General features: G+C 41.8%; 1 protein-coding gene across 5 annotated transcripts in view; it reads left to right on the top strand.

The window, feature by feature from the left end:
* casz1 (castor zinc finger 1) overlaps window positions 1–25,152 on the top strand; it is a 207,482-nt gene that overhangs the window by 142,320 nt on the left and 40,010 nt on the right. For all 5 annotated transcript variants that reach the window (XM_077542746.1, XM_077542737.1, XM_077542742.1 and 2 more), the window contains one exon: window positions 22,210–22,779. In XM_077542746.1, coding sequence (XP_077398872.1) covers window positions 22,254–22,779 — 526 coding nt within the window. In that variant the 5' untranslated portion in view covers window positions 22,210–22,253. The remainder of the gene's footprint in view (window positions 1–22,209; window positions 22,780–25,152) is intronic.

Below are 25,152 nucleotides of genomic sequence, written 5' to 3'. Positions count from 1 at the left end.
TCGGGCTCGTTCGCTTCAGTTGAAAACGGTTGCCTTATAATAGAAGATATGCCTTTCGCTCCCCTCTGACACACCCACGCACAAATAAACATAAAAAGCTCATTTGTTAGCGCATTCATTTCAAAGGCCTGCGCTGGAGAATATTGTTGGGGAGGGGGAGGGGTTGGGTGGTGGCGGAGCAATGCTTTGTCAAATGTTGACATGTGTTGCAAACATGGGGCCTTCAGCAGCACTGTTTGCTGGGGCTGCTGCGGCACATTGTTGGCACATGAAGAGAGGATGCTTTGAAACAAGATTAGCCTCCAAATGGCCCTGCCTGACCCAAGCAGCCCCCTCCTCACTCTGCCCCATCAATACTCATGTGCATTTGAATGCGTACAGCAAAATGCTAAATGATGGGATCAAGTGAAATATCGCGTGGGCCTGTTTTCTCTCGGCCGCCGCGAGGCCCCAAAGTCTGGCACGTGGTCAAGGTGAGCTTTGCCGGCCAGGAAGAGAACGTCGCTGTCATCGAGGCCTCTTCCTCCTCCTCCTCCTCCCCTTGGCTTTGGGTCAGGGTGACACCGGGCAGGGGGAGGAAAAATCCATCACCCGACACCCGGCCCACAAAAATGAATAAAAATTGGAAAGCAACATGCAAGGTCCGCTTAATACAAGAACACTTGCAATATGCTGATGTTTTGTTTTGCACACTGCGTTTGCTAAATTGCCTTTGACTGCGTGCATCAGTAATGAAACTTTATGTCCTTGTGGAGAGGGCAGCAAGTCCGTTACAGTTAGGACCAGGACCATCACTCCTGTCCTGCTATTGTACGACTTGTATTTTTCCTTTCTAATCCACGTCCTTATGAATAAATGAAGCACATGGAGTCATTTTTTCCATATTTGCCTAAATTGCTTTAAAAGCATTTTATCATGTCATAAAAAGCGCAATTGATCTGCTGGGCTTAGCCCATTGGACAGCTGCTGTGTGTTTTGTTAATGGCCACTTTGCTCCAAGCAGCTTATTAAAAAATTTATATATAAATGCTAAAATTGCATACATTATTTAGATACAGTAAGCATTTTTTTTTTTGTTTTAGTCTGGCAGGGAGGGGCTGCTATCAGTATGGAAATTTACCATAGTGTGATATCGTAATATATCCAGCCAGGCACATATGTGTCCTCTTCACTGCACCCCTGCATGCGCATGCAGAGAGAAAAAAAAAAAGTATATATTTTTTGATGACTTCGTTTCAGCAACCACGGAATGTCACCCATATCCCGCTTGATTGTACTTTCGAGTTTTATGATGTTTTTCCATTGATTTGTTTCCCCGGCGCAGCTGCCGACCTCTATTGAGGGACGAACATAATCAGCGCTGACGCAAATTAGATGGTTATTCGTTTTGAAAATTGACAGAAAAACAATAAAAAAGATGAAATGCTCCCAAATCAATAGATATAATGAAATTCAAATAATCCGAGAGATGGGGTCTCCATGGCAACTGATAATGTGGAAAAGAAAACAATTTAATAAAGGACAGACACGCTTTGAAAACAGATTGGGGAGGGAGGGGGTCAGCTGTAAAGCGGGGAGATGAGGGTGGGGGAGATGGAGGGATAGGCGGGGGGCCGAGGGGGTGTTTGAGGCTCTAGTGCTTGCTCTATAGCTTGTTTCCCCCGGCGTGTGAAGGATCTGTGTCTGTCCCAAGGACACGGCAATAATTAGAAAAGCTTTCAGGCCAGAAAGTGCAGATTCAGGTTTTAATACACAAAATTATTTCAGGGGCAGTGAATCGGAAAACCATTTGTTGGTGACCTTCCCGAAAGGCCTGCGCACACACCCTCGCCACCCCCTCTCCACTCCGGTGCGGGGCAAGATGGAGGCTATGTGGCAGCGCTGGCTGAGTTATAGCATATTTGTGTTTTTATAGAGGCATGGGGAATGGAGTTGGAGGGGGGGCGGGGGTGTATGGGGTAAATGTGTGCCTATGATTGTTTGTGTGTGTGCATGCACAGGGGGATGGGTCACAGTGAGACCTTCATGTCTCAAGTGGGGAGTTTTTTGGGAAGAGGGAGGGGGGGGGGCGCAAAGATCAGAGCGGGGAGAAAGTGCGGCAGCGACAGACGGCAGCAAGTTGAAGATCGGCTTTATTTACAGATCACTTGTCAAAAGGAGCAATTTAAGGGGAATATGCTCGTTCCTGCGCCGTGACAGGCGAGCGGGGGGGAAAAAGCAAAAGACGAGCATGAACCTGAGTGCCAGATAGTCAAACACAGAATTTTTCTGTTGAAGACACACAGAGCAGAGGCTGGCGAGGGAGGCGAGTGGGTGTTAAGTGACTTCATTTGTAGTCTATTTAAGGGATGCTTTACTTGTCCTTGTGCTGCTCCTCCATCACCTAATACAGCCTCTGCCTTCTACTTTTCAAGTGTGCCGTATTTTTCTGTAAATAGCAATTATTTTCTGTCATTCGACTAAAAAGGTGTTTGTTTTCAGCCTGCTTCCAAAGCAATATTTGCACTTGATTCAACATCCGTGTCCTGCTGTTTTCACATCCTTTTTTCACGTTACAGTATGACACTTTGTCACTGTTTAAAAAGTTGTCCGACAGGGCGTTGAACCTCATCTGTCATCGAGTGGCCACAATTTTTGTGTCATTAGAGGGCTTTGTTTGATTGAAATAAAGGTGATCCACCCTTTGTTCAAATGAGAGCCAGGATATCACATCTTGACTGCAGATACCTTATCCTGTTCCTGCCAGCAATAAATAGAAAAACAAGTCCTTGCACAAACTTTGACCTGATAATCACACTTCTGATATTTTAATGGCGTGGAAAACTGATGCCATCAGCGCTTTCTGCATTATAAACCATCTTTATAAGTTGAGCAATATTTGATAAAATAAAATAATAATAATAAAGTTTCAGCCCGTGTTAACCTCAATGCTTTCTTATCTCCAAAGCAAAATCCGACAAACGTGTTGTGCCATCCAGTGATTATTAAGCTTGTTGGAGGAACTGAACCCCACAAGTTTCCTATGCACGTTTACTTAACCATTCTTTATTGGATGGGGTTTTTTTTTCAAATTCAAGACACAGGTACAAGGTTTACTGGTGAACAAAATGAACAGGGAGAGTAGCCTTTTCATAGACTCTTCATAAACAAGTGTTGTGTTCTTGTATTCCCCATCTCCTTTAGTGTTGTTAGATAGCTAGTTGCGCTCGACTAGAACTGCTCAACTTGGCGTTGCAAATCATGGAATTAAGATGCTGAATCCCATCACTCAACTCAACTCTACATTTATAGAGCACTTTAAAACAACCACCGCTGTTTTCTTAAGATAAAACCCTGGAAAATCAGATAAAATGAAAACAACAAAGGCCCCAGAATTTAACCTTGTGGAACACCATATGTTCCGTTATACATGTGAATTCATATTTTCAAGACAACTAATAATAATAATAATAAAAATTATATCTTTTATTTGTAACACTCTTACTTATAAAATGAATCTCAAAGTGCACAGCACAGGCAACAATAAAAGCAATAAAACCACACAATAACAAAAACAGTTGCTAAAAAAAATTTTGTAAAAAAATCACGACTAAAATCAAAACTCAAGATACAAATCAATCAGGAAAAGTATTTTTGTTTTTTTTTAAAGGAAGGTTTTGAGTGCACCAAATTCCTTGCAGTACAGATAGGCCAAGCAATGTAGCCTGATCACCTGCAGCCAATAGTTGGGTTTCCATCAACCATTTATATAAAAATTTTTAAGAAATGCAACAATCAAACGCTACAATTTTAAAAAAGGGCCCAAAATTCTCAAACAAGTTTTACACTTAGCGGGCGTGGATTTTGAAGCGTATCTAAAAAAGGAAAATGCCAATTTGGGCTATGGAAACAGGTTTTGCGGATAACTGTTGGCAAGACCGGATACACGTCGCATGTTTTGACCAGATATTACATCACACGTACGTTTGTAGTCCCAGAGGAGTGGCGGACGATAAAGTAAGGTATGTTTGGGGGGAACGACGAAACAGAAATCTTTTTCGAATTAATTAAAGAGAATATTGATGCTATTTTAGATGGAAAGCAGCAAAGAAACGCTAAGGCTTATTAAGAATTACAAAAGCAAATATGATGTTATCGCACGGCGCAGTCGCTTCCTGATCTTCTTCTTCTTCTTTTAAATTACTTGTGGATCCCATCTCAATGGTGTATACCGCCATCTACAGCAGCGGAGTCCCCTCTTAATATTCGCAAAAGAAGAACAGATGAAAACGAACAAAAGTTGCATGTCTGTTTTGCACATTTTCAGTAAATTTGCAAAAAAAAATTAATCGAAATTGGATGTAAACCAATGATTATTTGTGTGTGTGTGTGTCTTGACCTCCGCCGAACTCCTGAGACTGACTCATTGAACCCCTGGAGTTCAATCTAACCCATGTTAAGAACCAATGCGCAAATGAGACCTCACACCCCTTTGTCGAGTCTTAAACAATCATTTTGTTCTTTCCCCTGCGTGATGTTTTTAAAGCAAATACGTTAAATTTGGCATTAACAAGACGCAGCGCACAGAAGGCAAACACGGCCTTCTTTAGATTCTTGACAGTCACATTCGAACTTATTATCCTCTGGGGATTATGCCCTTATAGCAAGACAAACACAAGAGATGAGCGGGACAGCTCATATGCGCCACTATTGATATTCCGATGTGAAAAGTGACCCTCAAGTAGGAGAGAAACTAGAAATTCCCCACCGCAGAATAGCTGAGAGCCTTCAGATCTAACATGTCGGTGTCAATGAGTGCTGAGCACCCTTAAAAAAAAAACTCCAGTTTGAGCTGAAATACGACAGCCGGCAGGCGCCCGTGGTGTGTTTGTGCACACACATTCACACACACATGGGGCACAAAGCATGTGTTATCACTGTTAACAGCAGCACAAAACAGTTGATAGCCTGTGTTGTGTTTGAGAGGAAATTTGTGTGTCCAGAACCCCCCCATCGCCCCCCTCCCCTCCACTTTCAGCAGCTGGTGTTATACTGTAACTCTGCCTTGGTGTGTGAGGGAGTGAGCGAGAGTGCGCCACTAACAGTTCCACACACTTGAGGGGCCGGGAGCCAAAACGGAGCCAGGTCCAACAGGACTGGACCCGGATGAGGGCCGGCACCCAAATTGCCTACTTTACACCTGTCTCTCTCTCACACGCGCGCGCACACGCGCAAACGCAGCAGTCGTGCTGTTCGGCGCAGGGTTCTCATTGTAGCGGTGACAGGGGGGGCGTCCGTTAAGTGGCTCTCTTTTCCTGTGTGTGTATTTGTGTGTGTGTGTGTGTGTATGTGCACTGTTCCTCATATGTCTGTGGGGTGGAGAAGAGCGATGAAGGACCCCTACTGGTAAAGTGGGTAAACTTGCACAGCTTCAACATCTGTGCTCAGAGGAGGAGGAGGAGGAGGAGGGGGGGGGGAGTGGAGCCAGACAGTGAGAGAGGAGGAGCAGGAGGAGGACGAGGAGCACAGAGTGGGAAAGAGGAGAAGAGTATGAAGGAGAGAGGGAGGGAGAGAGAGCAGAGCCCCGGCGCAGAGCACTTGAGGAGAAAATGCCTTGTTTTGTGGAGAGAATCCTTCCAGGGCAGGAGGGAGAGGTGAGGCAGAGCGCGCAGGGCGGTCTGCTGACAGGTAAGACTCTCACACACCTACAACACCCCCTCCTCCTGACCCCCCTCCCTCCCCTCCCCTCACAGACAAAACACACACACACAGTGCTACCTGGAGGTGAACCGCCACGCTACTAGTTGCAGCTGGCGATGACGGCGTGGAAGTGTGTAGAGAACAGGTGTCGGGTGGTTTTCATGATGATGATGATGATGATGATGATGATGATGCACTTTCCCATCAAGAGCTTGACTTCAATTCACAGACGTGCAACTTTGTAAAAAGTTTTGCCTTGCTGGAGTGGAACTAACTTTATTCTTTACTGTTCAAAAGCAGGTGTTGTAGTTTTCAACTCTGAAGTCACAAATTGAATAACTTGTGCAAACTATTTCTAGATGGAAAATAACTTTTGGTGTGAACTTTTTGCAGTGTGTATTCACAAAACTTTAATAATGATTTGTTTTTCGTTTGTAATTTATTTAGTGAGATTCAAATCTGGCACAGAGGCAAGAAAGGAAACAACAAAACAGGCAACTTTTATCTGTCACGAATTTATAAAAACAAAACAACACTAAAGGGTCAGAATTAAAATGGAACAGGTAGGAGAAATTGTTACTTCCCCATTTAAATATAATTTTGAACACACCTTTATCCTGCCTTTTTAACCTCAAATGTAATATTTGAACATGCTGGTTTCTGCTCAAGTAAAGGATTACGACTCCGTCCGCCACTAATTACATATTATTTCACTTTATTGCAAATGCATTTGATATTTTATGAAGCCCCTATTCAAGCAGTGGCAATGATTAAAGGCTACATCAATATATGGTCTAAGTACACCGTTGCACGGGCTAAAAAGGGAAATGATTCAAAAGCACCTTAAATCCCGCTGCCCTAATGTCAAGTGCAGATGTGTTTTTTTTTCGGACACGACATTGAAATAATTTGCAGTGTGGAGATTGATTTGGCAGTTGAGACGCAGATGTGATGGAGAGGTTTGTCATCTGAGGGATTTTCCACTCTGCACGTGTAAACACCGTGTGGGGCTCAAGAGTCCTTACCGTCGCGGAGGAGAACCAAACCTCCTTGCGTACAATTCTATTTTCTTTTGCTTAAATAAACCTGACATCTCTGAGCGTAAACACATATTTACATGCGGCCCCCGTGGGTGTCTGCCTCGGCCCGTTGCCTCGTTGTAACCCTCGTAGGTCAAGATTAGGAGCAGACGCAAGTCGGTGAACTTTTTTATATGTCTTGTTAAATAAATAAGTGGATAAATAAATAGATGGATGGATAAGGCAGCGGCTTCCTGAGTGAGAGGTGAAGCCAGAATTGAATTTGGATTGTGTTACCATGACGATCCTGAAACCCCTCCCGTGTCCCACAGGGCCGCTCTGGTTGCTGTGCGCCAGCGCGTGTTTGTTATTTAACTTTATGCGTGTGTGTTTGAGCAGTGGGTGGTGGTAGCTGCGTTCACCAGAGAGACATTGTACTAAGCAGACATTTCCCCCTCTGTTTTCACTCTGACCTGGTAGGAGATTGATGACTGAATTGTGGAGTACATGTTAACAGTAACTGGTGATTTATGAAGATACTTAGGGTAAGTGAGGCCGCACAGGCTGGAGGAGAAGAAAAAAAGGGAAAAAAAGATATAGCCTTTTAAGTTAATGTAAAAATATAGCCTTTTTAAGTAATAATTGTTATTACTGCTGCCGGGGCTACGCGAGAGGGTTGAGTTCCTCTTCCTTTTCAGTTGGCCACGTGCCTTTTCTGGCTTTTCAACTCAACTTCAAAAGCAAGTTGACTGCATGGAAATACAATTTAGGGAAAATACAGCGACATTTGGTGTCACATATATTATATACTATACAGGATAACTTCAAATGACAGAGGTAAAAAAAAGAGATAGAGAGAAAAAGATTTTTCCTGTTGAAAGCGCAGTGGAAAACTTTTCTTGGACGACCTCTTGCACTGCAACAAGTGCACTGTGTGCTTTGGCTGCCCCACTTAACGCAATTTCTCAGTCAGCCTCTATTTACAGTTTTTGATTCATTTTCTTTTTCTTGGCTCATGTCTTGCCGAAATATTATTCACACGGGGACATTACCTCTCCATTCAAATTTTGGAATTCAATTCACTTGGATGTGATCGATGGCATTTTTAAGCAAGAAAACAAATTTGGGAAATAAGGAAGACTTCCTGTCGAAAGAGGCAAAATACTTTTTTTTTTAAGCCACCACCGAGTGACTGAGTGAAATGTTTCCCCAGTTCGCTCAGGGACAACTTTATTTCTTACTGGGGATTTAACACTCACTCAGTCCCCTCATAAATACAGCGTCCCTCAGCCTTTTGCTTGCCATAACTCACACGCTAACTCTCCAGCTAACTAAACTCATATAGCAGAGCCAACGCTTGCTTGTCTTTTTTACTTCCGCCTCTCCCTCTCTTTTTCTTCCCTTAAGCTGATTTACGCGGGACACAATCTCCTGTGACTGCTGCCTCACCGGGCGGCTCTGCTGATCTCCTCGGCCCACTCGCGTGCATGGTGCCTTTTACAAGAAATGGCCATTTGAATATGAGCCAGCGTAATCTGCTTCAAAGTCAGCTGAATGCATGGAGAACGAGTGTCCTAGAATGTCCTAGTACCTGTTGAAGGAAATTTGTCACTGTTCCAACAGTTCAATAAATAGCAGATAGGCTTTGTTGATGATCTCTTTTCAGCTGACAAGAGCACCTCAGGTGGGTTATTTACTGTGCATCTGAAGTCACACACAGATTCGACAGTTCACTTTTCCGCTGTATGGTTTGGAACGATGAACCTGATGTGACTTGTGTTTCCACTGTGGGGTGCGTAGGCCAGATGACGACAGTTGCATCATTTACATAAAGTGACAAAATAGTTTAATGTGGTTAGCCAACATCTTTTGCAGTCCATTTAAGTGGGTTTAGTACTGGTTGGAACCCTAACAGTAGAGTGACAGAGAAAAAAAAGTGTTAGCATTGGTTATGTGAGGAACCTTAACTGTTTTTGATAAGAGAAAACAATACTGTAGCAAACTGTAGCGCAAACGGGGCTGGTGCCAGTTGGCAGGTTGGGAGGAGACTTTCTTTCCTTCTGGTAGGGTTCCTGTATTGGTTAACTGCCTCCTGGTGCCTTCTGTTCTCACAGTTCTGTCCCAAAGGCCCCACTCTGACATCTCCTGAAGCATCTAAAGACCCTCTGAAGTCAAAATCGCCCATTTTGATGTCTCATGGCAGTTTGTTGTATTTGCGTTTGAAAACACAGTCCTTGCTTGGAGAAATTACCCTCAGCACTTGTTGGTGGATGGGGGAGGAGGATGGCGTTTGTCTTTTTCTCCCCCCGTCTCCCGACTCTCCTTGCTGTCCTTCCTCCCTTTTTGATCTCGCTATCAAATCTCGCCTTCTGTTTTATGAGTGACGTTTACCCGAGAGCGGCGAGGGAAATGGCTGGCGTAAGAAGACGTTTGAGAAAATGCGTCTTAGCAAGCGATCACCTTTGATAACGCCAAAGTTCCGGTGGGAGAGGAGAAGAAAGGCAACGAGTAGAAGAATTGTTGGTAATGAAAAAAGGCCTTGCAGGAGGGAGCATCGCTGTGATCCCGGCCTGATAAACTGACATTGTACAGTACAGCAAATAGTGCAGTGGCGAATCAAGGCTCGCTCTACTCTTGTCCACCCAGAGGACTGATCTGGATCTGGGATAACACACGGTGTGTTTTATTGCACACCAGCTGGCCACCAAGTAATCTCATAATGATACAATGACATCGCACACACACAGACACACACTTTCACGCTAACAGGTGCTGCCATCAAACTGTTATGCCTGCACCTTTAGCTGTGTCAAAATAAAATGGTAGAATGGTGGAAGTGGAGGACCGGAGAAACAAGAAATGTTAACTTTAGTAATTACTACCTCCATCGAGAAGCAGTGGAGAGGGCCAAGAGGCAAGCACGCTACGAAGGAGGGCCCCGTGTGCAGATAATGACTGGGTATCATTGTAGCTCTGTGTTAATCTTGGAGCACTGCATGTGTGTGCGTGCTTACGTGTATTTAGGTGTGTATGTGTGTGTCTGAGAGTGTGTGTTTCTGTAGCATGCAGCCTTTAGATATAGTGCTGAGGTGCATTGCTCAGTGTCATTTGATCTTACCAGCCAATAATCAAAGCTGGGCCCTCTAACTAGAGTACACCCATGGTTTAAAGGAGGCTAGGCTTATGTAGTTGATTCGTGCAAACACTATAAATACTTTAGTTCTGCAAATGGCTGATGACCGGTTCAGGTTTTCCCCCGTCTCTCGCTTAAAGTCAGCAGCACTCCTGTGACCTTAGTGAGGATAAGTAAGAATAGAGAGATGTGTGAATTGATTTGCTACATTACATTGAGGTAGCCTAGATTAGTTGGGAAAACCAGAGCATCAGAGTATAGTACTATAGTACTAGTCTCGCTTTTGGACCACGGCTTGAGTCTTAATCACCCCCACTTTCCTTCTTATCTAAGATCTTGGGGCACTTTCTATCGAGTACCAACAGGTCTTTCCGTCCTCCCGCTGTTGGTCGTTGTTTTTCATGTTTCTTGGACGGGTTGAGCCTGTTCAATGAAATTTTGTTGCTCTGTATGTGAGCATGTGCAATGTCAAAAATATTTCATTCCATCTACTGATCAAGCCACAAATACCCTAAGTCAGCGGTTCTTAACCTGGGTTCGATCAAACCCCAGGGTTTCGGTGACTGTTGTGATGGTTCATTGTGTGATTTTTTTTACTCTCCCTGCTCATTTTGTTCACCGGTAAACCCTATATCTAAAAAATTAAATTTGAAAGAAAAAATAAATAAATCCTATTTTATTTTTCAATAAAGAAGGGTTCGGTGAATGGAAACTGGTGAGGTTCAGAACATCCAGTATGGTTAAAAACAGTTTTTGACTAGCCACCTTTTTACCCTGAGTTCATTATAGTATAACCCGGGGGACACTGTCGACTATGCCAAAATATAGCACAGGGTGTAACGTAGCCAAAACCAATTCATACTTAGTCTTATTCTTGTGATTATAATTAGTATCTCACTAAAATTGAGTGTTTTAATTAAAAAATTTGTGTCTCATCAACATGCAAAATACAGTAAAAAGTCATGAACCAACGCGTGTTTGAGTTGGATTGACTCCCCGATAAAAGAGTATGAAACTTTTTTCACCAGTATGGTAAACCTGCAGAGTAGTACAGTTTATGGCCTGGTGTTGTAAATGTATAATCCAGCCTTAAGTGACCTGAAGTCAAACCTGTTTTTCACTCGACGATAAGCCTAGACTACTACATATAAAAGATCCTAGCCCACTTTTATCCTGTGCATAGTTCAGCAAGGTGTTAATAATGTGGGCTGCCACTATGTATCCCACTACAGCGACAGTCACCGTTTTTTGAAGACCTTTGGGGAAACGCACGCAAGCTACCAGGTTCCTTCCGATCAAGACTTGAGTGTGTGCTCTCTTTGTAGAAGGGAGTAAGAATGGAGCAAAGCATGAGGGGATGAAAAAGTCAAACTTTTTCGATGTGCTGCACCTTTTCCTCTTTCCATTTGAAGTTCTGAGACACTCTCATTTAAGCATCATCGTGCAGCAACACAGGAGAAAGTGTAATGAATATGTATCAACACAGCATATGGCAGCAGGAGCACTGGGACTAGGTGTGTCCAGAAGGTAGAGTGCTGCCAATGCATTATTCTCCATTCAAATTAGAAGAAGAGGAGCTGAAAGGTGTTCAGCACCTTCTCAGATGGGCCGCTCGCAGAAGAATTTGAAGTAGAAGAGGCACCGTTTGAAATGAGCAAAAAGCGAGCGGCTGTCAGGAGTACAGCAGAAAAGCAGTTAAGTTTCCTTGATTTCGATTTTTTTCTCAGCCAACCCAGCGCTCGCTGACACAAACGTGATTAAAAGTGATCTTTCTGACACATTAGGATGCACACGGGAAGTAACCTCCTCTAAAGCGTTCATTATTAGATGCATGACAGACCTGAATATTTATAAAATACGTTTTAATAATTAATTGCAGCAATCTGCTCCTGTAATTCATCAAATTTGCACTTCAACTGAGTATCCGTTTTCACTTTAAAATAATAATAAGAGGAATATGAATGTTGCAGAAATGTAAAACGGGCAGCTGGATGTGGCGAGCGAGCACCCCATGTTCGCTGCTCAGGCTTTCCCCGCCACTCGTCACCAGTTCCAGTCAAATTATATTTTAAGCCCTCTGAAATGCATCAGTTGTTGTTTTGCGTGACAGTTTAGTGAGTGGCTTCTCACAAGCGTCATGAAAATGAAGATGCAGGAAATAAAGCTGGTTTGGTGTAGAATGCAAAAGTAGTTTCTGTGGTTTTTATAAAAAGCTAATTTATTTGTTTGAGTCAACTGAACACTACTTCCTTCAGTTTACTAAGACCCAAAATAGGCATCACTCTTTTTTTCCCCCGTAAAGCTCTGCTTCTTTCATTTGATTTTTATTATTATTATTTTTTCTCCAACCCCTTTTGAAAGAATTGTTTTATCACACCTTCAAACGCAGTCACAGCGCATTCCTCATTCCACTGAGCTCCCAGAAACAACATTGTTCCTGTTTCAGGTAAAAACTGCCATGTTTGATTCCACCTCCTATTGAACGTGTTTTTTTATTTTTATTTATGATGTGGATCAGTTTAGAGTGTGCAAATGATGCGACCTGCAGCTTTAAACAAATGCAAAGTCAACCCAGGTTGATAAAAATATTGTTAAATGTAAAATTCTCTGACGCTATTCTCTTTTTTAAGGCAGACCATTTGATACATCTCAGTAAATAATGCGGCTGGTGAGTATGTATATTTCACATTGTATGCACATCGTACACTCATACCCAAGCACACATGCGTGCGTGACAGTCATATCTTACTGACGCTTCCATCCTGCTTGTAAGAAAAAGACAACAAATGACGCATCTATGAGGGGGCTCATAACCACGGGGTCTATGAAATCCCACAAGTGGGAAGACTCGTTCTCCTCATTTCCTCCTGCAGTCCTACAAAGAAACGGGTTTAATCAAACATTAATCGTGCATCGGCAAAGTTTTTACAATATCATCAAGAAGAAAAGTCTGTCAGCCTTAGCAGATATTTTAAAGCAGTGGTGTTGGAGGTACTGAACCCCACTAGTTTCCCATGAACATTCATCGAACCTTTCTTTATTGAAAAATAAATTGTGTTTTTTTCCCCCTCCAAATTCAAGACTTAGGACAAAATGAACAGGGAGAGTAAGTAGCCTTTTCACCCAATCTGTCTTTTTTTACCTTGAATTCAAAAAGTGTTTTATTCTTGTATTCCCCATCTCCATGCATCTTAAGGAATCGTTTCTTTAGTTTTGCTAGATAGCTAGTTGTGCTGGACAAGAATTGCTCAATTTGAGATTGCACATCATGCAGTTAGGACACTGACTCCATCACTCAACTCGGCTCAATATTTATAGAGCACTTTAAAACGACAGCCGCTGTTTTCTTAAGAAGAAACCCAGGGGCAGCAGATATAATGAAAACTGCAGGGTCCCCAGAATTGAGCCCTGTGGAACACCATACTCTCCATTATACATGTGAATTAATATTACAGATATTAGTCCAAACACTACTTTTTTGCTTGACATAGTTAGCATGAAGGGATTCGGATCATTTAAAAATCACACGACTTACCAACACAACTGCCACAAGTTAGGTTAGGTTAAGAACCACTGGGATGAGCAGATATTTTTTAGGCAGGCAATGGTGGAAGTTGTCCGATATTTTTATTTTATTTTTTCTGATGGAGGAAAGGCCCCTATATAAGGTTGATGATGGAGGTCAACAAGATGTGATGCACAATCATCAAAGTGTGTAGAAAAACAAAATTAAATACTCGGGGATTTAAAAAAAATAATTTACAGTAGCTATGCAACCCTCTCCTCTCTTATAGTTAGTCATCAGGGATTTTATTTATTTATTTATTTATTTCATGTCGGACTGTCTTATTTGCTGTCAAAATGTCTTAAGAGTCCTATTAGAGGAATGCCACAGCCGATTTCCTCGTAATGCCATTCACATGCTGCTGAAAGAGGGCATGTCTAAAGATCTAAACAGCCGGCTTTTTAGGCCCCACATTAGGGCTGGTGTGTCATTGATTGACATTATTTGGCCTGACAGGGCCTCCCATCAAGGTTAACCTCATGGACAAAAGTGCTGCCCGCACCAGCACACATTGACGAGTGCCGACGTGCTACGCTCATTCGCTCGCTAACATGCCGTCAAAAAAAAAAAAAAAAAAGATTCTCAACCTCCTGTTGAGAGCCGTGATGATGATGGTGATGATGATGGTGTGTGTGTCATCTCCATTGTTGTGAGTATGATGCCAGGTGGAGATTTCGACACTTAATTGATAACTAATGGAGCGGCATGTGCTGAGTTTACCCTGGAGGATTGACACTCTGTGTGTGTGTGTGTGTGTGTGCGTGCGTGTGTGTGTGTGTGTGTGTGTGTGTGTGTGTGATAGTTTGCCTTACTCAGCAGTGTATCTCCGGATTGTGTTAAATTAAATATGACCCTGAAAGATTATGACATGGCAGTCAAGGTCACCTGACCTCTTAGACCAGCAGGTAATTGTCTTTTCCATACAAACAGAAAGTGTGTATCAATTGCGCACGCGTGCACACACACACGGCATCATCTCACTCTCAACAAGCCACAAAGACAAAGCGAGATCCCCGTGACCAAACTACAAGTGAAGCAGTTAATCTGTACAGATATTAGCTGAAGGGCCCTTGAGAGGTGCACCGCTGAGCCCCCTTCTCCACCGTACTACCCACGATGCCGTGCCGCCGCGCCACACGCCGCAGCCGTGGGACACACACACACAGAAACACAGGAGTTGTCTGCTCATTTACCGTGCCGCTTGCTTTATCAAATTGCACCCCTGCGAACGTCTTGAAAGTGAACGTGGAAGCTGAGGCCCAAAACAAAGCTGCAGGAATAAATTTCCCCTGCTATTCTCAGCAAAAGCCTTTGAAGTGTGTGTGCCAATTGTGTATTTCTTTCAAGCCTGGACTCCTGAAATTGAAGCACTTACAAACAGAAGCCAGTAATGCACATTTTTGAGTAACAACTAATCTAACGCGTTACTTTTTCCACTCTAGTAATCTGACTGAAGTTACTCCTTTAACAGCCCTAAAAGGGACTTTGTGGGTACATATTTGCTCCTGCATGTAAGTATCAAATTAAAGAGAGAGAGACTAGCGTTAACTTTACAACAAACAAACTGAACTAAAGAAGATTACTTTTATTTTTTATTGTACTGTATTTAAAAAAAATTAAAACAGGTAGCAAATCTGTTAAGTGAAATCCTGAAAAGACTCTTTTTTATTTTAGAATAATTACGATAAGTCAAAAATGTCTTTATTCAATTTTTAATAAAAACAAATCTTGTTCTTAAATGTAATTGTCAAAAACACATTTCCAATTGACTGGGTGTCATTTTTATGTTAAGAAGAGGTGTCAGTATTGTCTGAATGTAACTATTAAAGTATCGTGTAATCTAACTTAGTTACTTTTCAAAGCAAGTAATCAGTAAAGTAACTAAATTACTTTTTTAAAGCAAGTAATCAGTAAAGTAAATTAAGTTACTTCTCATAGGAAGTAATCTGTAAAGTATTTAAGTTACTTTTTTAAAGCATGTATTCAATAAAGTAACTAGTTTACGTTTTCAAGGTAACTGTGGCAACACAAGTGAAGTCATCATGTGCTTCCAGCTGCAAGTCCAGATTTGATATTTAATATTAACAAGTTAGCCATGTGTGCTGTGAATTACCCAAAGCAGCAAAGAGAATAAAAGTTGGCTGTTTTGGTGCGTGGCTGTCACAACGCTTCTCGTCACTCATGTCAGATCCTTTCTTCGCCCTTAAACCACTTTAGGCTGCTTGTCCTCAGCTCTGGAAAAGACCATAATTACACTGTTTGTGATGAAGCCCAGGGGCGTATTTGTCCTTAGATTTGCCCTCAAGTTCAGCATCTTTTCCTCTTCCTCCCTCACTTCAAACGTACTGTATATTGTTTTATTCATCCAGTGTGTGCGTCTTACTTTAGTGGCTGCCTTTGTCTCGTTTGTGTTTTGTGGTGACGTGACGGCAGCGTGCCGCTCGGCTTGAAGGCTCGTGTGTGATAATAGCTCGTAGACATTGACTATAAGAAATAGTCCAAACGGGCCCTTTTGGGTAGATGGCACATAATGAGCAAGGTCATATTCTGGAGTGAAAGCAATAAGTGATTTATTGATAGGTAACAGAAAAAAGAAAAATAATCAGGCAGATTTGCAAGCAGCTGATTAATAATAAAATAGATGTGTGCGAGAGAGGGACCGGTGAGGGGAGGGTGTGCAAAGAGGACTTTTTGACCCATGTGCGTGTCGCTGTGCGCCAGCATGCATGCATCGATCCTACAGTGGAACCTCAAAAATCCATTAGAAATCCAGTTGTTAAAAAGAACGGGAACAAAATGTTACAAATTGATAGTGATGGAAGTTTTCCACAGACGCACGCACGCACGCACCCTCGCTCCCACCTCTTGTGTTTTTCAAACTCTTTCTGCTCAGTCATATTTGTGATCAATGTGTCTACTCCGCTGTTATCTTCTTTCATAAAATGAAACAGAAACGCGCTGGCAACCAGGGAGCTCCAAAACGAGCAGATTTACATTCGAGTTGGGGAGCGCCGTCCCAGCACCAACTAAACCGGTTCCTTCAGGAAAACTCTGAGGCTCAGGTGGGCTGGCTGGGCTCAAAATGCCCTGCCAGCCCTTCTACCTCGACTTGTAATCCGCTTGCACCCGCCACCCCCAAATACCAACCTTCTTCCACACCCATTTTTACAGCCTCTAAATCCCCACTCCACATAAACTTCCCCTCTGATGTGCCCACCCCCGAATCTTCATCTATCATCTAGTTGGCAATGGCATTGTTTTTAATCATCAGAACCTCCAAATTATTATCGCTTCTGATGCGGCAATTAAAACTTCAGGTCAGAGGCACAACGAGCGGTGATCAGCAACCGAGCTGAGAAGTTTTAATTAGACGATCAGAACCATTAATGCACAAAAAAAAGGTGTGCGCTGGGAAATTAACGGGAACGTCTTAATCAGGGTTAGCGACTCCGAAGAGGAGTCAAGTGAACAGAGAGCAAAAAACAAATCATTTCCGCACCACTGGGACAAAACTCAATTAAATATGGATGCGGAAAAATGGAAATTTCCCGGCATCAGCTTCGCAGACTCTTCGAAAAGTGTAGCAAAATCTCACACAGGGGTTGACGACCTCGCTTATTGTTATTCTTGTGTAATAAAAATGAGAAAAGGGGCCAGATGCTGGGGTCCGGGCATCGTGGCACATCAGTGGCTTTCCGCTTGACTTCCTTGCTGAAGAGAACAATTTCAAACACTCTGCCTGTGATGGGCGCCGTGATTTGGATAACACACACACACCTCAAAGACGCAGCCCAGGTTCAAGGAGGTACACACTGATTGATTTATCCACCCAAGGTTCATAAAGTTATAAGCTAAAGCAAATCTCAGTTGCATCATGTAAAATAATCTTCATCTCACAGACCCTGTTTGTATTAATTAAGTTCAGATATTGCTTACTTATTTGCCTCTGCATCGTTCTTATTAGACCTCAGCAGGAATATTCAACAAACACGCATTTAAATGCTTTTATGGGGTAAATGCTGAGTGCGCATTTGGTGTGTTCATGACACTAAAGTGGGTCTTCATCAACATCTACCACTCTTATTCAGACAATAAAACTCAGCGGCCGCACAAACAAAATATAGATTTACTGTCTACACATGGGCTTTTATAGCAGCACTGCACAAGAACATCTACATATAAATGTTTGCACACAAGGCATAGTTTTCCCACTATATATACTGTATACTGTTCATATATATATATATATATATATATATATATATATATATATATATATATATTAGGGGTGTCAAAATTAGTTAAATAATTAATTTAAAGTTCCTTTAACGCCACAAATTGTTTAGACTCGCGAATAATTACCTCTCCTTACATGGAAAGCCTGTACTGGGGGTATTCCAGTAACAACGCAACAGACACATCCACGTCAAAATTTAGCATTGATAAATTCAATAATAATGCATATATTTGAGGAGACTGGGGTCAAGTTGTATTTTACAATTTTAAAAATGTGCAGAATTTCACAAGTTACTTCATGTTAAAGATTAGATAGCTCTTAATATGAAAAGGAAAATGTACTGAGCTGTCGCCAACATCTTACAAATGCAATTAGGCCATCTAGTGGAAGAAAAATGACCTCAACATAAATCAATATCACACAGTTTTTTACAGTACAGTACAGTACATCTTTTAAATTTTAACTGAATTTTATGAATCATTCTGAAATTAGGGTAGCAATGACTAAAATATGCAGCCATATTTCTATTTAACATTCTTTTATGTTAACAAGAGTATGAAACATTTTGTAAAAAAATGTTTTGTACATTTAGAACAGATCATTTCTAAAAACTGAAAATTAGCTATTAATCGTGAGTTAATTATTGAAATCATGCGATTAATTACGATTAAATATGATCGCCTGGCACCCCTAATATATATATATATATATATATATATATATATATATATATATAATTGGACCCTGAAATCAGAGAGGTAAAGCTGCGACCCAACTCGTCACAGTCATCATTAAAATTCTTGCATCCTTTACTCGAAAGCTGCCTTGATTACAGTCTGTGCGCGTTCACACAGATAATGCACTTCCAACAGTGTTATTAGGATTTGAAACGCCACTTGATTGGGCGTGATATCATTCTGGCACACAAACAGAGCGTCTACATCAAAAAAAAAAAGAAAGAAAGAAAGAAAGAAACAAGACCTTTGGGGAGTTGTTTGTCGGCTCGGCAGATTGTTGAGCTTCTCTGAAAAGAAGCAGGGCTTGAAAAGAACTTTGTGACTCAACTCAAATAGGAACCAAGCCCATTTCAAGCATTTCAAATAGTTTCCTGTCTTTTTGCTCAGGTTTTGGCCTTATACAGACAAGAAACGGTGCTTGTCCTTTGCTCTGCGCTCTTTCCAGTAAAAATAGTGTCACACTTAACATAAGCAGTTGGAGAAATTAGGTTCAGATGTTGTGTTTGACTTCAACTGCCTTTTTTTTAACACACATCCCGACTGAGCTGTCAGCTCATTGACAATTAGCACACCAGAGTGAAACAAAGTGTAAATACGACCAATCGGCATGACAGCCTTGTTTTTCTTTCTGATATTCATTAATAAGGCAGAACGCTTAGTGGACTCACCGGGAGGTGGAGGAGGCGCTCCCGGGGGGAAAAGTTGTTCTTTCATGTTGCTCCCCTTAGATTTGATATCATTGTACGCCATCATGCACACAAACGACTTGGGGTAAACAACTTTAGTGTTACCATAGCAATGTGTAATGTAAGCAAAGGGCAAAAAAGCTGCTGCGGACAGAAACCTCAGCATAAATAATAGTGAAGACAGCTTCTATAAACCATCCAAGCTTAACAGCGTCCTCCTTGGGGGCTTTTAAGTAAGTTCTGCTCACGTTCTTTGTTGGTAAAAGAAAATCTCACATAAATAGTCTCTCGTGGAGAGAAACAACTGTGCAGGGGTCATTTTCTATGAGGATCCAGAGATGGCAATGCAAAGGAATAGGTAGTTAAAGCATGAAATACTGAACACAGTAAAAAAAAAAAGGGGGGAAAAAAAGACCTCCACTGCAACACCCAAATGACCTCAATCTTCCTTGGAGTGTACTTGTAAAAAAGAAAAAAAAAAGTTGGAAATTTATGTCTTCCACTTCCTAATAGTTTTTCCAGCTGATTTTGTTTCTGTTGCACCCCCGCCTCTGCCCCCTTTCAAAAAAAAAAATTGCTGTCCTCTAAAAGGTTACCCTTTCAGCCCCGCTTGCAATTGTCTAACACTAATTTGTTGGTGTAATGTGCCGTTGCTACTTGCCCCCACCCCCGGCTCTCAAAACGACATCATTCCTGAAGTCATTGTTTCACTGAGGAAGTGTGCAATGTAAATACAGTAACTGAGAAAGCATGTGTGGCGAGCGCCGCTTGCATTGTCCGCGGACGGGGTGATTTGTACACTCCCTCCAATGGTATATCCTCTAATGATTCTTTGCAAAAGAAAATGAAAACAGGACTTTATGTTGCGCCAGCGTGATTTACATAATGCCGGCAATGGCTCACGCGTGATTGTGTTGCGTTTTATGGCCCAGGGAAAATGAAGTGGCTTGCACTTGTTATAGAAAGTCAATTGAGTCTTAAAGATAGAACTTTGCAACCTATGATATCATGAATTCCTCTCCAGTGAAATTTTGCGCATATTATGTTAGGCGAGATGCAGAGTCAACACAAGCAGAATAAATATCCGCTTCAGCCCGGCTGCCGGAGCTTTACGTGAAATGAAAAAAACAGATCACAACTTTTAAAAATATCACGAATGCCGCGTTGCTCCTTCGTTATTTACAGCCTCGATAAAAATCTGGCCTTGAGTCGGAGTCTGCAAAATGCCGTGGCAAGGTGAACTTTGGTGGCTCTGGAAATAAAGCGAAAGGTAACAGAGTGCACTTTCTGCCCTAAAAAGGTAGCTCGGGATGTGGAATGCCACAGGCAGCTGTTCCGGCCTCATCATAGGACATGTTATAAAGATAGCCCCACTTGGGTTGAAATAATGCCACCCGTTCCCGCCCCAAAGCACACTCTATCACACTCTATTGTTCAGAGAGGCCATCCTGGGGGGAGTCGGCCCATACCGTACGTGCATTCCGCCTGTCAGACGCGCTTACTTGCTGCATGTTTTTGCATGACGTGCCACTGTCACGTTAGATGTCAAACTTCAAACGTCAGGACCCAGAACAATGTTTTTCGTCATAATCATACAATTCATCAGTTGTGTTTGTAATCATTTGTTTTTATGACTTTATTTGTTAGGTGGATGCCTTTGCTAAACTAGAAATGACACAATAAATTGGCCAAAGTTTGTGGTCGGGGAAAAAAATTGACTTTTCACTCTTATTCGGAAATTATTCAGATCCATTCCCATATGCAAAGCCAATGCTTACAAAGACAGTATTCATTAAAAAAAAATACCTCTAACTCATTTTTTTACATTATTTTGCCACTTTTCTGTGTCATTTCTAGTTAAGATACTCATTCACTAAATCAAAATGAACTTTTTACTCAACCTTCTGGCCATGTCAATTTGCTATGCAAGCTTACCATTTTTTTTCAGGCCAATATCAGTATGAGTACTCATCTTGGCTAGTCACCGATTTCAAGTGCCGATGCCTTTCCAGATGCCAAAAACCAATGACAGATCATTTTAAATAAAGGCCTATGCGTCCCAAAACAGCATTTTTTCCTAAACGAAGTGTGTAGAATTTTGGGATTTTTCAATGTTCATTCATATTACGTGCACACTATTGCTTTCAATAATAAGCAAAACAAATATATTCTATCACACCAGCGTACTTTTTAGATATAACCGTAATTCTAGTAATTGCTAATTATATTACAGAGGTCACACCGCGTCTTATAGGAGACTGACATATTTCGCTGCCATTTTTCTGCTACGAAGGATAAGAACTTGATAAACGTAGTAATTGGTGGTAGGCTTGTGAAGAGTGGTCTGTCTGAGGCACCGTAGTGTGCTTCGAACTTAGGTTGTTGCATTTTATTAGTTAACCACTAGATGGCACTAAATCCTACACGCTGTCCTTTTAAAATTGCATGAAATAAATGGCAAAATTCTGTTCTTCTAATTTCTCATTTCTCATCCATGATTGTAAAACGGCCACAAGAGGTGAATACCAGTATCAGCTGCCTTGACGAGTATCGATCACTTGAAATAAGGCTAAGAATCAGCTTGATACTGATACCTCGTATTGGTACTGACCTATTCTGAGCTGGTTGCTTTCAATGATTTTTTTTTTTTTGTGACCAAAAAAGGCTTTTCTTTTGGTCACTCCACATCCAAAGTGTTTTAAAACTGTGTCCCGCTCCCCTCTCTCAGTGGCAGGACTGTACCACGGCCTCTTGAGGAAGATAACATTTCAGTGTGTCTATAGTGCTGTCATGTGAAGGATTATGTCGCCCGCTTGTACTGTAGTAGCATAGTGGGTTAAGGGCTGTTTGGGGGGGTGATACATATCTGTCTGTGGTTTCAGCTGCCACTGCTCTTTTCTCCTTGTTTTTTTTCCACCACCCTGAGCTGCCAGTGGAGGTGCCACTTGGAAAGATATGTACAGTATCTCCGTGTCCTCACTCTTGTGCTCTTTTAAGTGCTTTGGGGGGTTATTAATAGCGGCAGTTACCATTCAATGTCCGTTGTTTTTCCATTGTGATATTTAAAATCCGATGTTGTTTGCAAGGAACCTCACAGTTCGTCAACCAGTGAGACTTAATCGCCTATTTTTTGTTTTCCTTCTCCTCCCTCAGCTGAAAGGAGTTTATGCACTGAAACGACCTCAGGAAAACCCAAGATGGCCGCCAAAAGGAAAGGTGGCCTAAAACTCAATGCTATCTGTGCCAAGCTGAGCCGCCAGGTGGTGTTCGACAGTAGCTCGCAAAACGCAGAGGGCGACCAGAGCGTAGCCGAAAACAGCGAGCGCGGCAGTTCCCACTACGATGACAACGAGAGCAACTTCCCCGAGAGCCTGAGCTTGAGTCAGAGCCTGGAGGAGGACCAGAAGAGACGCGAGGCCATTGAAAAGTGGGTGAATGGCGAGTACGGCGACGAGCCGCTGGCGCCCGAGGGCGGCGACGACCAGGAGCACGAGCTCCAGGACGCCGACGATGAAGACGCCCCTCCCGAAGGCGTCTACATGGTCCAGCCAAAAGGCTGCAGCGACGAGGAGGACAACAACGGCGAGGAGGCGGAGCCCTTGGCCGGCTCGCAGGATGGCAGTTACCACGACGACAAAGATGCTGACGACAGGCCTTCCAAGCCCGACGCCTACATGCCGCCGCGCGAGGCCCCGAGCCGCCAAGCACCTTTCTCCTCTCCAGGTACATTTGAGCTGATCAACCTCACTTTGCCCTTTAAAACATTCCACTTTAGAGTATTAGGGGGCAAAGGCTCAAACTGTGCGTGTGTGTAAGAGAGAGCGACATTGCCACATGCACATAAGCTTAAGTGTGCCCATTATTGGAGAGAGACACTCTAGAGTTGCATTATGAATAGTCGATGACATTATTACCCTAAAGACGGATTCAACTGGCGTGCTGGAGGGCGAACATAGGAACTTGTCAGTGTGTGCTAAACTGTATGAAGAACTTCATAAATGGAGTAGGCTTACAACGGCAGGCAGTTGTAGCAGCTGTGCATGGTCAAGAGCACATGGCGGGGCCGGGCTAAGCTTCATATTACACTCAGGATTACATATTGAGTCTTTGATTGTCCCTAAGCTCACTAAAGTTAGCCACTGCTGCACCATCAGCTTCTCTTCGCTCTGCAAGCATTATTATCTACTGAGGGATCGTCAATAAAATTTTCCCTTTAAATTACTCAAAACGAAGATACTTGGAAGAAATGTTGTACTTGATCTGTTCCAAGGGTCAAATGTTTTTGTACAGGTTCTACTTCAACAGACTTTTTCATATACCAGGAATAGGTTTAGCACTCAGTAAATGTAACGTTTCATTCAATTGTGTAGTAAAGGGCTAATCAGTTTGAGCGGGGATTGTAGTTTAAAAAACGACAAAAAAAAATTTAAACGAGAGGTGTCAAAACTAATCGAATAATCAACAACTATAATCCTCAGACTTCAGCCTCTTCTTGGAATTCTTGTAGTCCTTCATGAAATCAGACTAATTACAATGGTCAACACACATTTTGTTGCCAAAGTTTCAACGGTTTTAGAATACAGCAATGTGATATCCCCGAATCTGACTGTGACATTGATTTTTCCGAATTGGCTCTACTTTTTTAGATATTCTATATTTTTGTTTTTTAAAAAGTGCTAAAAATACGCAAATTTTGATGCAGACGACGAACGACATGCGCTGAATCATGTTTGCTGTTTGTTGACAGGGAAGGGGAGTGTGCACGGCAGCCGGCGACATGTGGCAATTGGTAATATTATTGGTAATTACCAGACAAGCAAAAATTCAGAAAAACACATGCAAAAAGGGATGATATTAATGCACAAACACTACCTTTAGCAATGGTCGAAGTGCATTTTTTAAATTGTAAAAGAACAATAATTGAATGAATGAAAAAAAGAAAAATAAATGTTGGCTATTGTTCTCTTTCGTGTTTAATGAATGTAAGACATGTGTAAACATCTGTGTTTACTTTGGAAAACAATGACCGAGCCAGTAACGGAATCCGTTTCACAAAAGTTGTTGAGTAATAACACACAACCCTCGCGTGTTTGCTTAACTGTTGTTTAGTTGTTGTTGTTTTTTTTTTTGTTATCACTAAACAATAATTAATAAACGACAACAATTGGTTTATAAATAATAATGGGAGAATATGATTTTGTAATACAGTAATCTTTAATGCCAAATAATTGTTGGAATAAGCAATACAACAATTGATTCAAAAATGTTTACTAGTGATAGTCCTAATAAAACATCAATTATCTCTTAAAAATGTACGCTCAAAAGTAACATTGCAGAGTTGAAAACTAAATTCAAGATAAAATGCTAATGAAAGAAATGTCTATATTAAAAAAACATGCTTCTCAGGGGAAAACAAGCTTGCGTGGTTTTCATTTTTATGTTCTTGTTTGTCAATATTACTAAATATGTCTAAATGAGCACATAGCCCTTACCTCCACGATTGTCGTATTAATGCAACACTTCATTTTGTTTCCATCAGAGTTCCTCTTTGGTGATTGTAAGTAGGTCATCTATACTTCTGTGTTTCTGCTCATCACACAATTAAAAAAAAAAAAATTCTCTCTCTTTCTCTCCATCTCCACTTTTGTTCAAAGGCTGATGCGCAGTGCACATAATTATGCATATAAACATAGTGGCTTAATTATCTCTCACAACATCAGTGACAATGTAATTAACAAACATTGCAAGATCAATGAGAGAAACTGTGACCTTCAAAACATTTAACTCCTCACGCTGAGGCATCGTGCGGGATTTCCTATCAGCACAAAAGCCCTCAATACTTTTCAAGATAATTTAGATGTCGAATGGGAGTCCCCGTCCGTCCGTACACGCCAGTCAACAGGAAATAAAAAATGTGCCAAATAAGTGTGTGTGTGTGTGTGTGTGTGTGTGTGTGTGTGTGGACCAAATAAGTTTGAGCAGGACTCCCATTTGCAATTTTAGGTCGGCTGTAAAAAGTATCTACATATTTTTGTCTATTTCGGAGGCCTTTCTACGTACTGCCTGTTGATTAAGAGCAGGCATAATGTATGTTGC

The sequence above is a fragment of the Vanacampus margaritifer genome, chromosome 1 (genome assembly GCF_051991255.1).
Source record: "Vanacampus margaritifer isolate UIUO_Vmar chromosome 1, RoL_Vmar_1.0, whole genome shotgun sequence".
In the NCBI taxonomy this organism is placed as follows: domain Eukaryota; kingdom Metazoa; phylum Chordata; class Actinopteri; order Syngnathiformes; family Syngnathidae; genus Vanacampus; species Vanacampus margaritifer.
Note: the sequence above shows the minus strand (reverse complement) of the source record. Positions and strands in the feature narration are given on the sequence as shown.